The sequence below is a fragment of the Marmota marmota genome, unplaced genomic scaffold (assembly GCF_001458135.2).
Source record: "Marmota marmota marmota unplaced genomic scaffold, marMar, whole genome shotgun sequence".
In the NCBI taxonomy this organism is placed as follows: domain Eukaryota; kingdom Metazoa; phylum Chordata; class Mammalia; order Rodentia; family Sciuridae; genus Marmota; species Marmota marmota.
In genome coordinates, this window is record NW_025999900.1 from 23,725,038 (window position 1) to 23,739,699 (window position 14,662).

General features: G+C 34.4%; 1 protein-coding gene across 2 annotated transcripts in view; it reads right to left on the bottom strand.

The window, feature by feature from the left end:
* Positions 1–14,662, bottom strand: part of Brms1l (BRMS1 like transcriptional repressor) — a 32,422-nt gene that overhangs the window by 3,884 nt on the left and 13,876 nt on the right. For both annotated transcript variants that reach the window (XM_015491487.2, XM_015491496.2), the window contains exons 5-7: positions 4,184–4,280; positions 1,459–1,542; positions 723–787 (exon numbers count right to left, since the gene is read on the bottom strand). In XM_015491487.2, the coding sequence (XP_015346973.1) occupies positions 723–787; positions 1,459–1,542; positions 4,184–4,280 (246 nt within the window). The remainder of the gene's footprint in view (positions 1–722; positions 788–1,458; positions 1,543–4,183; positions 4,281–14,662) is intronic.

Here is a 14,662-nt window from a genome sequence, read left to right on the forward strand (position 1 = left end):
GGGGGGGGGGGAGAAGTTGACTTGAGATTGAAAACACATTTTGATATCTATTTCATATAAACAACACTACTGATTGGCTCAATAATAAATACAGTAAAATATAACTACTAGCTGCTCTAATAAATTCTTAATGTCTAAGATGATTATTATCTTTGTTATACACAAAGGATAACAATTTTTCCTAGAGATATTATCAATACCTGAAATAATTTCTAACTCTCAACTAAACAGTTTTTAAAAATGTAAAACTTTAAAAAGAAAATAAAGCTTCACTTTTAAACAAGCACAGAAATGTCTATAATTCTTGACTATTTAATGACAGGATGATGGACATATAATTATATAACGGTTCAAATGTTCACTTTTGTTCATTCAACAAATATTGGGTGTCTTCTATGAGCCAGGACCAAGTTAAGCACTAGGCATAGAACAATGATATTATTATTATTATTGGGTAAACTAAATAAATGCTTTTCTATACTCTTGCATAAATTATTAGTCACATATAATGGAAAAATTACAAACTGCTGACATGTTTCTAATTCTTAAAATACTTTTGTAGCCCACTATTATTTGTAATAGTGTTACTTGCCTTAGAGAAAATATTGCCAAAGCAAAGCACATTTATAATAATTCTATTTTTATATATTAGTAAAAAAACATAAAATTTTAAAAAGTAGTCTACAAAAATATACTTGTGTTCCATCATTCTTTAATCATACCTTCCTAATTGTTGTCCAGTCTTCAAGAATATCAAGATCTTGTAGCATATAAACTATATATGGACGTTCAAAAGTCAAGGTTAATTTAGCTGTAAGAATATCACATTTTTAATTCTAATTTCAAGGTTCCTATTTTTCAGAGAATGAAACAATGATTTATGGACATAATTCTTTGGCATTATGAATTATGACTTCAAATTACTTTAAAAAATCTTAGTATTAGAATTAATATATTCTAGTACTTTTAATGCCATATGCATATACCCTTAATCCTAGGCTATCATTGATTGTAAAATACAGCACCAACCAATCACTGTTTTTAAGGTAGAGGGGAAAAAAGACAGGGGTTGGGGGAAAGTATCATAGGAAATGGCAAGACTGATGTATATATTAGTTATTATTTAGGGAAATTTCAATTTGGGAAACAATAAAACATTTTTTAAAAGTACACAGAATTAATCATGCTATATACTAAACAACTGTTTCACATCAAAGCCCTGATGAACTGTAAAACCACATTATTTTTCACAGTTGAGATGGGGAGTAAATATCTTCTCCCATGTCCATTTAAATCTAAATTATATCTTCTACCTTCAACTGATTTATAAATCACCTCTGTTTATTACAGGACCATTTAAATAAAGTTAATGTGTACTAGTCAAAAATTATAAAAGTATTACACAAATCAAAAATGTACATCAAAGAAAAAAAGTCCAGAAAATTTAGAAAAGGATATCTGAGACAACAACTGGCTTCTTTTTGTCAGGACTGAAAGGATCCTTTCTCTTTTTTCTTGACTGAAGTTCATCATTCCACAACTCTGGCAATCAAATAAAAATTAAGTATTAGCTGACTTCTAGCAACCACATGAGAAAAAAGGACTATACTTTCATGGTTGCTATTTATCTACATATAAAATATATACAAAATTTATATACATAAGACTGCATATAACTCATGAGCATCTATATATTTATGAATTGTCCTCTGCTTTTATTAAAGTGAAAATCAATTTGGCACTTAGTGACTAATAATTAAAGAGCATATGTCAAGTACTTTATCAAATATATATTATATGCATTGTTTTGCCTAATCTTCAAAGCTACCTCTAAGGTAGGTACTCTTACTATTTCACTTTAATAGACTCAGAGACTGGTTTAGAAAAGCCAAATAACTGTCCATGGCCACCCAACTAGTTGGTAAGGGAGCAATGACATCAGACTTCAGGATATCTGCTTCCAACATGGCTACTCTATATCAGAGAAACAGAATTTATAATGGATAAAATAATATATACTCAAGAATTACAGGATAACCTAGTAAACTATTATGGTTTGGATATGAGGTATCCCCCAACAGCTCCTGTTAATGCAGAAATATTCAGAGGTAAAATGATTCAATTGTGAAAGCTGTAACCTCATTAGTCCATCCTAGACTACATGGACTGACTGACTGGGTGGTAACTGTAGGCAGCTAGAGCATGGCTAGAGGAGGTGGGTGACTGGATGTGCCCTAGAAGAGTGCACCTTTCCTGTGTCCCCTTCACCTCTTTCTGCTTCCTGACCCCACCATGAGCTAAGCAGCTTTCCCCTCGATGCCCAGAGCAATGGAGTCAGCCATCTGTGAACTAAGATCTCTGAAATCATAACCCAAAACCTTTCTATAATACCCCGGAAATACCAAATTCACACTGGACTCTGTGGGCATCTCAGGAATTTGCAAGACAACACTCACTATTAAGGTTCCAGGGTACAGAAGGGAGATTTCTTTTCAGAACAGATCATGGGGGTCATTGCTAGCAGAGGCAGGTTTAGGAAGCTGTTTCACCATGTTGAGCTGGTTCTGCAGGCATGCAGAATGCTTGAGTTAAAGGGTCATGGAGGCTTCCACTGAGGTTTCAAAGGAAGGTCTGGGGAGCCAAGCAAAGTGTAGCAGGGTCAGAGTACCTGTAGGCTGCCTCAGAGAAAGGTGCATGAAGCTGTGAAGATGAAACCTAAACTGGAATGGAGATCTCAGGAATTAAAAATGGCCAGTAACCTGAACTGTCTGCTGAGAAAAGGTACTGGCTGCAGAGACAGCCAGGCTAACTGAGAGGCCATGTGTGTTAAACAACCAGCAAGGCCAAAGGGGCAGGGCTATCCAAGTCCTCTGGAAGTAACAATTAACAGCCAAGTGTCCTAGACATTGTATGTAAAGTTACAGGACCTATTTGCCTGGCTGGGTTTCAGTCTTGCTTTGGCCCCATCCTTCCTTTTTATGCCTTATTCCTACCTTTTGGAATGGAAGTGTTTACCCTATGCCACTGTATATTGAATATATGCAACTTGCTTTTGATCTTTACAGAGGTTCATAGCCAAGAGTTTGCCTAGAATCTCGGGAGACTTTAGACTTGAAATTATGGGAAATGCTGAAAATGTTAAAACTATGGGACTCTTGAAGATAGACTAAATGCATTTTGCATTGTGATATTTACTTGAGCTTTTGGGGGTTAGGGACAGAATGTTATGATTTGGATACGAGGTATCCCCCAAAAAGCTCCTATTCATACAAAAATATTCAGAAGTAAAATTATTCAGTCCTGAGAGCTGTAATCTCAGCAGTCCATCCTAGACTGCATGGACTTACTTGGTGGTAACGGTAGGCAGGGGAGGCATAGCTAGAGGAGGTAAGTGACTATAGTGTACCCTAGAAGGGTGCATCTTCCCTGTGACCACTTTCCCACTCACTATCTCTCCTTCCTGACCCCGCCATAAGCTAAGCAGCTTTTCTCTAGTAGGCCCTCCCCCATAATGTGCTACCTCACCTTAGGCCCAGAACAATAAATCAGCTGTCTATGGACTAAGGGCTCTGAAACCACTAGCCCCAAATAAACTTTTCCTCCTCTAAGCTGCTCTCGTCAGGTATTTTGGTCACATCAATACAAAAGCTGACTAAAACATAAACCTTCCACACAATATAGAAAATCTTTCTATAATGCCCCAGAAATGGCCAATTTCATACTGGACTGATCTAATTAAAAATACATGTTTCATTTTCCTGAGACAAAAATCAACCTCCCTGTAACATTTCTCCACTCATCATAGTTTGATGCCAAAGACAAAAGGTTTGTATTTCTTGTCCTACATGACAGTCTTTCAAAATTTAGAGTGAAGAACATAAATGGTAACTGTCTACGATATATAAGAATAGTACCACGGTTCCATTCTTACAGTGGGTTCTTGTCATACTTCAGTCTGTCAGCATTTCTTTTCATGTGCTCTGTTTTTTTTTACATATTTCTAAAGAGTAAGTTCAAATCAAAGTTATAATCATAATCATATAAAATTCTTTCGAAATCACCCTTTTTTCCCTCCTCTTGGGACATTCTGTTTACATCAAGTTAATAGCAGAAGACAAAGATATTATGAAATACTACAGAAGGTTTGGTGTCACAAACATCACCATCATGTCACTCCCGTCACCTGAGGTAATGTCAATGCTGTGTCTGTCCTCCTCAAGCCTTCTTATCTTCTCCTCCAGCTCACTCTGGACTGTATCATATAACAAAAGCTTTTCACTCTGAAAAAATAGATTATACTTAAGTAGAATGAAAATGTTGTTCTATTTCACTTAAGAACAAATAATTTATTCATGATTGTTTGTTTGACTTTGGTTCTACTTGAAAATTTTAAAGAAGAAATGTCACATAGATGAAAGAAATAAAATGAGAAAATAGAATCTAAATATAGATTTAACTACATGAAATTATATTCTCCTTAAGAATATCTAAATTAGTATGTGATAAAGAGGTAAATATTTACTTTATTAAAAAAAAAACTCACAGCAAGCTCTCATGGCCTCTTAAATATAAGTAGGTCTCACCTGTCACCATAGTGGAGAACCTGACATTTTAAGTATATCATTATAAAATGGATCATATTTTCTAACAGGATGATAACTGGACCTTTATTGTTACAGTGTTATATTAAATAGCCCAATATATCATAAAGAGAAAGATTTAAGTAAAATTTTAATATAACCATTTAAATCATTCAATTAAGTCAAAATTATATACTAATTATATCCAAATCTCTCTATAAAACTATAGACAGATTAACCTGCAAAGATAGACAAGGCTATTTACTGGCATATCAGATTAAAACCCAGGTCTATAAGGTCCAATCCATTGGTTTTGATTATATAACATTATAGCCTTTATTATAAAAGCTATAAAATGCACACATATTACACAGATCCACTATATAAAAACCTTTTGACAGTTTCCCAACCCACCCACCACATGCTTATCTCTAGGAAGGATACTAGGCTATTGGGATATAGCTAGATATGACTGCCTTGTGGAAGCTTCTGTGATATAGTTAGATTGAACTTTTTATGGAAGACATTAAGTTACACTTAGGTAGTAAGCATGTCTCCTACCTTGTTTTTGAGTTTGAAATAATTTACAGTCTATACATGCCCAAACGTTGTCCTACATGATAGGGAAAAGATGGTTTTTGTCAATAAGAGGCAAACCAAGAGCTAAAAAGAAAGCAAAGCTGAAAAAGACTAGAACTAGATATCATGTGTCATATGAAAAAAATATTGCATGTTGCTTTCTATACTTCCCTTTGCTTGTACTCATTTTGGTAAAGTCTTTTGAAATATTCCAGCCTTATATACAATGTGCTATAAGAACTGGGAAGTGCTATTTATCAGAGTAAAAAAAAGTAGGCCCCCTCCATGGTCAAGACACTATAGCAGCTATAAATAGATATAGTTTCCCTAACCAAAATAATTCTAAACACAAAACTGGAGGGATAAGCCTTCTGCTTTTAAAAATATGAACCTTTTGGGGCTGGAGTTGTGACTCAGTGGTAGAGTACTCGCCTAGTGTGGGTGAGGCACTGGGTTAGATCCTCAACACCACATAAAAATAAATAAATAAATATAAAGGCATTTTTTTTTTTTTTAAATGAATGTTTTACTTGTGTATTCTCTTCCCTTCCTAGGCTGGGCAGAACTTCTATAATAAGTACATTAATCATTCTTTATAATAATTTTTTAAAAGCCACAATGAGACTGAAATGTTTAAAGCTTTGAAAGCATTAATAAAGTTATTAAAGGTACAGATAGAAGTTCCTTGAATCCATTCCCTTTCTTGTTTCTCTCCTTTTCTTTTAGAAAATACTTTTCCACCTTGTAGGACTTTCAAAAGGCTCCCTAAAGAGGAAAGAAAGTCAGAATAGAACAACTAGAGGATATCTAGAAAAGAAAGGAATACACAAACTCCCTTGTTTTGGTGCCTATAGAGGATTCTATGTTCAATGGGTAATTTAATCATTTAAAAATACTATTTACTGGGCTGAAAAGGTAGCTCAGTGGCACAGTGTTTGCCTAACATGCACAAGACCCTGGGTTCAATCCCCAGCACCACAAATAAAACAACAAGGAAAAAAAACTATTTACACGTACATATTTGAATTCAATATCCTACATCACTCCACTTTTCACACTTAGAACCTGATCACCAGCCCTTTCTCAGACTGACACCTATGCTGCTCTCCTCAGTGCAACTTTAAAGAACCCCAAGAGAGTGGCCCCAAGGTTCCATTTTTGTACTATCCTCACAGTAAGTTGTGTTCTGAATCAACTCCCCTTTGGTGGTTGCCCCAACTTGAGATACCTCAGTTTTCAACTTCCTTCAGGATTGGAGCCCTGGGAGATTTTTAAGGACTAGCATTATCAGAGAGTGACACATATTAAAAACCTACATTTATTTAAAGTATAATGCATTGAAATTATTAAAATATACAGATTAGAATTTTAAAACTTAGAAACAGACCCTGGTTGTGAGGAAATGATAAAGATGATTTTTCAAATCATCTGGAAAGTTAATGAAAATGGAAAAAATGAGTTTAACTATATCCTGAGAAATAACTAGTAAATCTTTGCTTTATATTATAGATTTTTAAAAATGGACTAAGGCCAGGTGCAGTGGCATACCCCAATGACAGGAAGCTGAGATAGGAGCATCATAAGTTCAAGGCCAGCCTAGGCTACTCATGGACACTTTTTTCCAAAATAAAGGAGTTGGGGTAGAGACCCTCTGGGTTCAATACCCGTACTAACAAATAAAATAATCCTCTAAGAATCCAGCAAAATGAATGAAATAAAGACCCACACTAAGATACATCATCTTGGTGTTTCTCAACACCAAGGACAAAGAGAAAATGTTAAACGTGTTAAACAACTAAAACAGGTCAGGATCAGGAATCAAAATGATAAACATTCATGCCTTCAAAATTCCAAGGAGCCAGCCAGGCACAGTGGCATGTGCCTGTAATTCCAGTGGCTCAGGAGGCTGAGACAGGAGGATCACAAGTTCAAAGCCAGCCTCAGCAACTCAGTGAGACCCTAAGCAGCTCTGCGAGACCCTGCCTCTAAATAAAATATTTTTTTAAAGGCTAGCGCTGTGACTCAGTGGTTAAGTAAGTGTCCCTTGGTTCAATTTTTTGATAATAAAAAAAAAAACAACTGAAAAAACACAGATTCCATACTAGAATGTCTAAAATTCCATAACCTTAACTGTAAGAGTTAAAGATGTTTTTGAACAAGAAAAGTGTAGAAGTTGTAAATAATTCTTTGATACTCCTAACTTAAGACAGTAGACAAAAAAAGGGGGGGGCAGACTAATTGCTCTCTCCTTGAATGTGGGCAGAAATTAGTAAGTCACTTTTTTAAAGAGGAGGATGTGACAGAAATCTAGCTCATAAGAAAACACTGTTACTTCTGTTTTGCTCTCTTGGATCACTCAGTCTTAAAGAACTCGGCCATCAGGACACTCAAACACCCGTGGACAGGAGCATGTGGGGAGAACTAAGACTCCCAACCAAGAATCTACAACTGGCTCCCCTTGGGAGTAAGTCACCTCAGAAGGAGATCTTCCAGCCTCCAGTCAAGCTATCAGATAACTGTATTCCTGTCAACAGGTCACCTTCACTCCAACTTCTTGCAATGCCCTGAACAAGACTGCCCATCTAGGGGCTAGGGTTGTGGCTCAGCAGTAGAGTGCTTGCCCCGCATGTGTGAGGTTCGATCCTCAGCACCACATAAAAATAAACAAATAAAAATAAAGATATTGTGTCCATCTACAACTAAAAAAAAAAAAATTTAAAACTGCCCGTCTAAATTGGTTTCAAATTCCTCTGGCCATGAAGACTAAAATTAAAAATGTTTATTATTGTTTTAAGCCACTAAAACAGTTTTGGAGTAATTTATTATAAAGTAATAAATAACCAAAGCAAGATATCTCAAAAAACTGACTCTATATACCCTTCCTCAAGATGCTACTGGAAGATATAATTTACCAAAATGAATGAAAAATTAAGATCTGGTAGAAGAGAGATGAAGGGAATTTCCAGGCTGACGGTGAAAAGATCTCCATGAAGACACAGTTGCAATTAACCTACAAAGAATCTGAAAGATAGAGCAAAGAAGACAGGGACGGCAGGAGGGAGTAGAGGAGTTGCTACCAGGAGGGAAATGGATGAGGCATTGTCTAATGCACTGGATAACATAAAAAACACCATTAGGACTTTGGTCCTAATGCTTTGGGGATTCAACCCAGAGGCAAATATGAGGATCTCTTATAGATCATTTTAGAAACCAAAATAAGACACTGTTTACAACTAAATTTAAAATAAAAAGTTATTTTGATCTTTATAGAACATGAGTTTAAATCCTCATACAATTGAAAATATATCATATTTTAATATTTCTTAAGTCCTTTAGATAACATGCTTTTTATTTTGCCAAATATTCAGGCTTTGTGAAAATTCAATAAGGTTGTCCACTGATAGCTTAATTTTTAAAAAAATAATAACAGTTTTAGCTAAACATGGTGATGCATGCCTGTAATCCCAGTGACTCAGGAGGCTGAGGCAGGAGAATCAAAAGTTCAAAGCTAGCCTCAGCAACTTAGTGAGACCTTAAGCAATTTACCAAGACTCTGTCTCAAAATAAAAATTAAAAAGGACTAGGAATAAATAAATAAAACAGCTTTAGAAGGCTTTCTTAGATCCATTGGAGTCTCTAGGAAGAACTGATAAATAAACAGAAAACCAGCAAACAACTTAGCTTTACTTAACCCATTCACACAATTAAGATAATTTCTATTCCAAAATGTGTTTTAAGAATTAAAATGAGAACACAAGGGGCGGGGGTTAAAGCTCAACGGTAGAGCCCTTGCCTCACACTTGTGAGGTACTGGGTTAAATCCTCAGCACCACATAAAAAAAAAAATAAAGATATAAAGAAAAAAAAGATTAAAAAAACATGAGAACACGAATACAAAGTACACACCCATAAGTTCCCTTTCCCTTTGTTTCCTCTTTCTGTAATGCCCTTGAACTACTGGTATCTTCTGAGTAATTATATAATTAAATAGATTCTTTACAACAGATTAATTATATGTTAAAGATCTATAACTAGAAGAAATTTAGCTAAATACTTAGCATCTCTATGAAGAAGAAAGAACATTCAAAGCTGAAATATTATGGAAGAGAAAGATTATCAGTATATATTTGTCCAAGTCAAATACATTACTGGACTGGGAATGTAGCTCAATGGTAGACTGCTTGTCTAGCATGCTGTTTACAACTAAATTTAAAATAAAAAGGCCCTGGGTTCAAGCCCCAGCACTGCAAAAACAATAAATAACAATAATAATTACTGACTTTACTTTTTTTAATATTTTATACCTTTGTTTTATTTATTTTTATCTGGTGCTGAGGACTGAACCCAGTGCCTGCACATGCTAGGCAAGCACACTACCACTGAGCTATAGCCCCAGACCTGACTTTAGTATCTGACAATATGGTAGACTAGAGAGAGATATTATGGAGGGGGAAAAACCCTCCTAATAGACTGAGACATTTATTTGGGTAAAATACCACAAATAAACATCCTTTTAAAGGTAAGCTCTTAAGAAAATAAGTGTTATTTCCAAGGAGCAAGAAACCAGGCAGGTAGCCTAATCTTGGAGCAGTAGCTTTCTTGAGAAAATTTCTGGTATCAAAAACCTCGAAACATGTTTTTCATTCACTGCTTGGGAAAAGAGAAAGGTCCTGGGCCTAAGCAAAGTGGAAAACTGGAACTGAGATCTCTGCAAAAGCCCTAAAGGGTTATACCTCCAATGAAAAGGTAGACTGAAGTACATATAAGTGTCAGCCTTGGCAATAAGTGTTAGGGTGGAGGGCGTTCCCTGGCAATATGTCATCTCACACCCGACATCTACATTTTTGAGATTCAAACATAGAGTGTACGCATCTTCCAAGAAATCCCAAGCACTAAAAATAACGTATTCATGGGTAGGTGGCACACCTACCTAGCTGAAACAATCCAGCATAAATAAAAGCAGATACTACTTGAGGGACTACAACCTTCATCCAAGGCTCAAAGAACTCCAACGGACAGAGCCTGTCATAATCTAGAATCATAAAATGAGGAATTAAGCTGTGAGATTTGGCAGAAATAAAAAAGCAAATTAAGACTCCAAGGAATTTCAGGTAATACTTTATTGAACAAAAGTATTAACTAAGAATTAAGATATATGGAATACAAAATGAGGACATACTTATGACTGTAATTCCAGAAGACAAAAGTAGACAAAAATGGAACACAGACAATATCAGAAAGGATAATGGCTGAGAAATTTCTAGAACTAATAGAAAACAAATTCAGAAAGTTATAACAAATTCAAATCAAGAGAGATAAATTCAAAAAACACAAAAAAATCCTAGTCAAGAGAGAAAAATAATCTATACAAAGACACACAGTAGAGCAATTGAAGAACAACAAAGGGCTTAAATGCAGCCAGCAAAGAGTGAGTTGGGGGAACAGCTATCTAAAAAATTATTGCAGACTTAAGCACAGTAGGCTAAATGTGAGATTCTAAAAATTTTAAGAGAAAACTAGACTGGGGGTACAGCACAGAGGTAAGAACACTTGCCTAGGTCCATCCCTAGCGCTGCAAAAAATACTAACAGTAATAATAATAATCTTAAGAAAAAAGAACTGCCAACCTAGAATGTTATATTCCCCTAACTTTCCTTCAAGAATCATTACAAATCAAAGCTATTTTTGGACAAATGAAAACCAAGTTTTTTACTAAGACACTCTTGGTCAGAGGATATTTAGGATGTATTCCAGGATGTATTTTGCTTCAAGAAGCAAAAAATGAACCTGCAAGGAAGGGTTATACTGAAAAACAGATAAACCTAAAAGGAACTAATTCTAGGAAAGCAAAATAAAGTCTCATCTGAAGGAGAAAGACAAGATAGAACTAAAATCTGTCTATAACTTGTAATTTGGGAGCAAGTAACTGGAGTTAATTAAGCATGCTCTAACTCCAGAGGAAGAGCAGAATTAATGATTAATTTTTAGATCCTGTTAATGTACCCACACATGCTGAAAATTTAAGGCAATCATTAAAATAAAAGAAATTACTAGGAATAATGGCACATTCCTGTAATCCTGATCACTGGGAAGGCTGAGGCAGGAGGTTCACAAGTTCAAGACAGCCTCAGCAACTTAGGAATAAAAATTAAAATTAAAAAAAAAGAGGATGTAGCACAGTAGAAATCCCCAGTGTTGCAAATAAATAAATAAAGATACAGAAGAAATCATTAGAGGTGGGATATAGCTCTGTGAGAGAGTGCATTGAGCATGTACAAGGTCCTGAGTTCAATCCCCAGTATCACCAAAAAAAAAAAACAACTAAACAAACAGCAAACAGAAATAGAGAATATACTCTTATGATGTAATTTTTAAAACTTAATAAATTACCCTTCAAAAAAAAAGTCAGAAGGGCTGGAGTAGGGGGTGCAGCTCAGTGATAGAACATTTGCCTGAACATGCATGAGTCCATAGGTTTGATGCCAACAACACCAAAACTAAATAAACAAAATAAAAGTCAGAGAAGAATAAGAGTATAAATCAGAACAAATACAAGTCAGAAAATAAGTTGATATTATTAAAATATCACTATATCACTATAAATATACCTGAACTAAATGGATCTGTTAAAAAACAGAGATAGCTAGAATAGATTGTCTCTTTTTAAAAATCAAGGCATATGCTATTTTTTTTTTAGTTTTTGACAGATCTTTATTTTATTCATTTATTTATATGTGGTGCTGAGAATTGAACCCAGTGCCTCACACATATGAGGCAAGTGCTCTACCACTGAGCCACAACCCTAGCCCCATATGCTATTTTTTTTTTTTTTTTTGAGAGAGAGAGAGAGAATTTTTTAGTATTTATTTTTTTTAGTTTCCGGTGGACACAACATCTTTATTTTATTTATTTCTTAATGTGGTGCTGAGGATCGAACCCAGCGCCCCATGCATGCCAAGTGAGCGCGCTACCGCTTGAGCCACATCCCCAGCCCATATGCTATTTTTAAAAAGCAATATGCATAAAATATAAACCCAGAAAAAAAGCTGGGAAAAAAGGTTAAAAACTTAATCAGCAAATGCCAAGCCAAATAAAACTAAACTGGGATAGCTGTTTTAATTATCAGACAAAATAGACTTCAAGATAAAAATCATTATTATAGAGAATCAAAGGAACAAAAATTATGGTTATTAAAAATATACAAAAATTCTAAATTGTGAGTCTGATATTAAAACACATGGATATACATATGTATATATAGAGTATATACATATATAAAGAAAAAACTGACAAAAATACATGGAGATAATAGAAATTGAGCAAAAAAATCCCACATAAAATAGCAACAAAAAGAATAAAATTATTTAAAGGATAAACTTGAGATGAACAACTTGTATGTTGAAAACTAAAAAACATCACTGAGGAAAATTAAAGAAGACACAAGTAAATGGAAAGACATTCAGAATTCATGTACTAGAAGACTTAATGTTGTTAAAATGTCCATACTACCCAAAGTGATAGATAAAAGATAATCCCTAATCAAAATTCCAGTGGCATTTTGTACAGAAATAGAAAAAAACAATCCTAAAGTTGATATGGAACTACAAAAGACCCCAAATAGCCAAAATAATCTTAAGCAAGAACAAAGTTGGAGGCATCAATATTACCTGATATCAAGATACATCACAAAGCTACAGTAATCAAGAGTATGGTACTAGCATAAAAACAGACATATAAACCAAAGGAATAGAAGAGAGAACACAAAAATAAACCCACTTAGGTAGAGTCAACTGATCTTCCCCAAGTTTACCAAGTACACACAATGGGAAAAAGTTAGCCTCTTCAAAAAATGATGATGCTGGGAAAACTGAGCATCTTCAAGTCAAAGAATGAAATTGGACACTTATCCTATACCATTCACAAAAATCAACTCAAAATAGATCAAGTATTAAACTTTATTACTGAAACTGCAAAACTCCGAGAAGAAAACATGCAAAATAAGCTTTATGACATTGGAATGGGAAAGGATTTTTTGGATAAGACTCCAAAAGCATAAACAACAAATGCAAAAATAGGCAAGTAAGACTGTTAAAACGGGGGCTGGGGTTGTGACTCAGTGGTGGAGCACCTGCCTGGAATGTGTGAGGTACTCGGTTTGATACTCAGCACAAGAAAGAAATTTTTAAAAAACAGACTGTTAAAATGAAAAATCTTGCTCACAGTAAAGGAAATAATTAAAGGAGTAAAAAGCAACCTATGAAATAGGACAAATATTTACAAATCATAGATCTGAATCCAACAATGGTTCAACATTAGGAAATACATTAATATAAATCATCACATTAATATATCAAGAGCAAAAAATGATAACTAAACTTAATAAATAAAAAGTATTTAATAAAATCTAACAACTATTCATGGTAAAAACCATAAGGTATTACTTCACACTGTTAGAATAACTATTATCATAAAGACAAAAGATAACAGTATTGGCAAGGATGGGGAGAAAAAAGAACCCATGCATACTATTGGTGGAAATGTACATTAATACAGCCATTATGGAAAACAGTATAGAGATGAATCAAAAAATTAAAAATACAACTATAGGACAATCCACTTCTCAGTATATACCCAAAAGAAATGAAATCAGTACTGAAAAAATACATCAAAGAGAGAAATGCACTCCCATCTTTACTATAGCATTATTTATAATACTCAAGACATGGAAACAACCTAAGGGTCTATCACTGAAGGGATGGATTTTTTTTAAAATGTGGTGTATATTTATATGATGAAATATTATTCAACCTTTAAAAAGAAAAAAAAATCCTGTCATTTGAACAACATATGTAAACCTAGAGGACATTACACTAAGTGAAAAAAGCTGGGTACAGAAAGATAAATACTATATGATCTCACTTATATGTGGATTCTTTAAAAAAAAAAAAATCAACTCACAGAAGCAGAGAATAGAATAGTAGTCACCAGGGGCTGGGAGTGGGAAGGGGAATGAGAAAAGCTGGTAAAAGGGTCTGAAGTCTCAGTAAGGAAAAATTAGTCCTAGAGATCTACTATATAGCATGATGACTATAATTAACAAACACTGAAGCAAAAGAATAGAGTGGTGATTGTCATGGGCTAGGAGAAGAGGTTAATGAAAAGTTGCTATTCCACTGACATAAAGTTTCAATTATGCAAGATAATAAAGTTTTGGAGTTTTGCTGTGAAACCCTGTACCTATAGTTAACAATGCTGTATAGCACACTTAAAAAAAATTCTAAGAGGGGCTAGGGTTGTGGCTCAGCGGTAGAGCACTCACCTAGCACACGCAAGGCCCTGGGTTCGATCCTCAGCACCACATAAAAATAAATAAAGGTATTATGTCCAACTATAACTTAAAATATATTATATATATATATATATATATATATATATATATATATATATACACACACACACACATATATATATATATATATATATATATATATATATATTTTTTA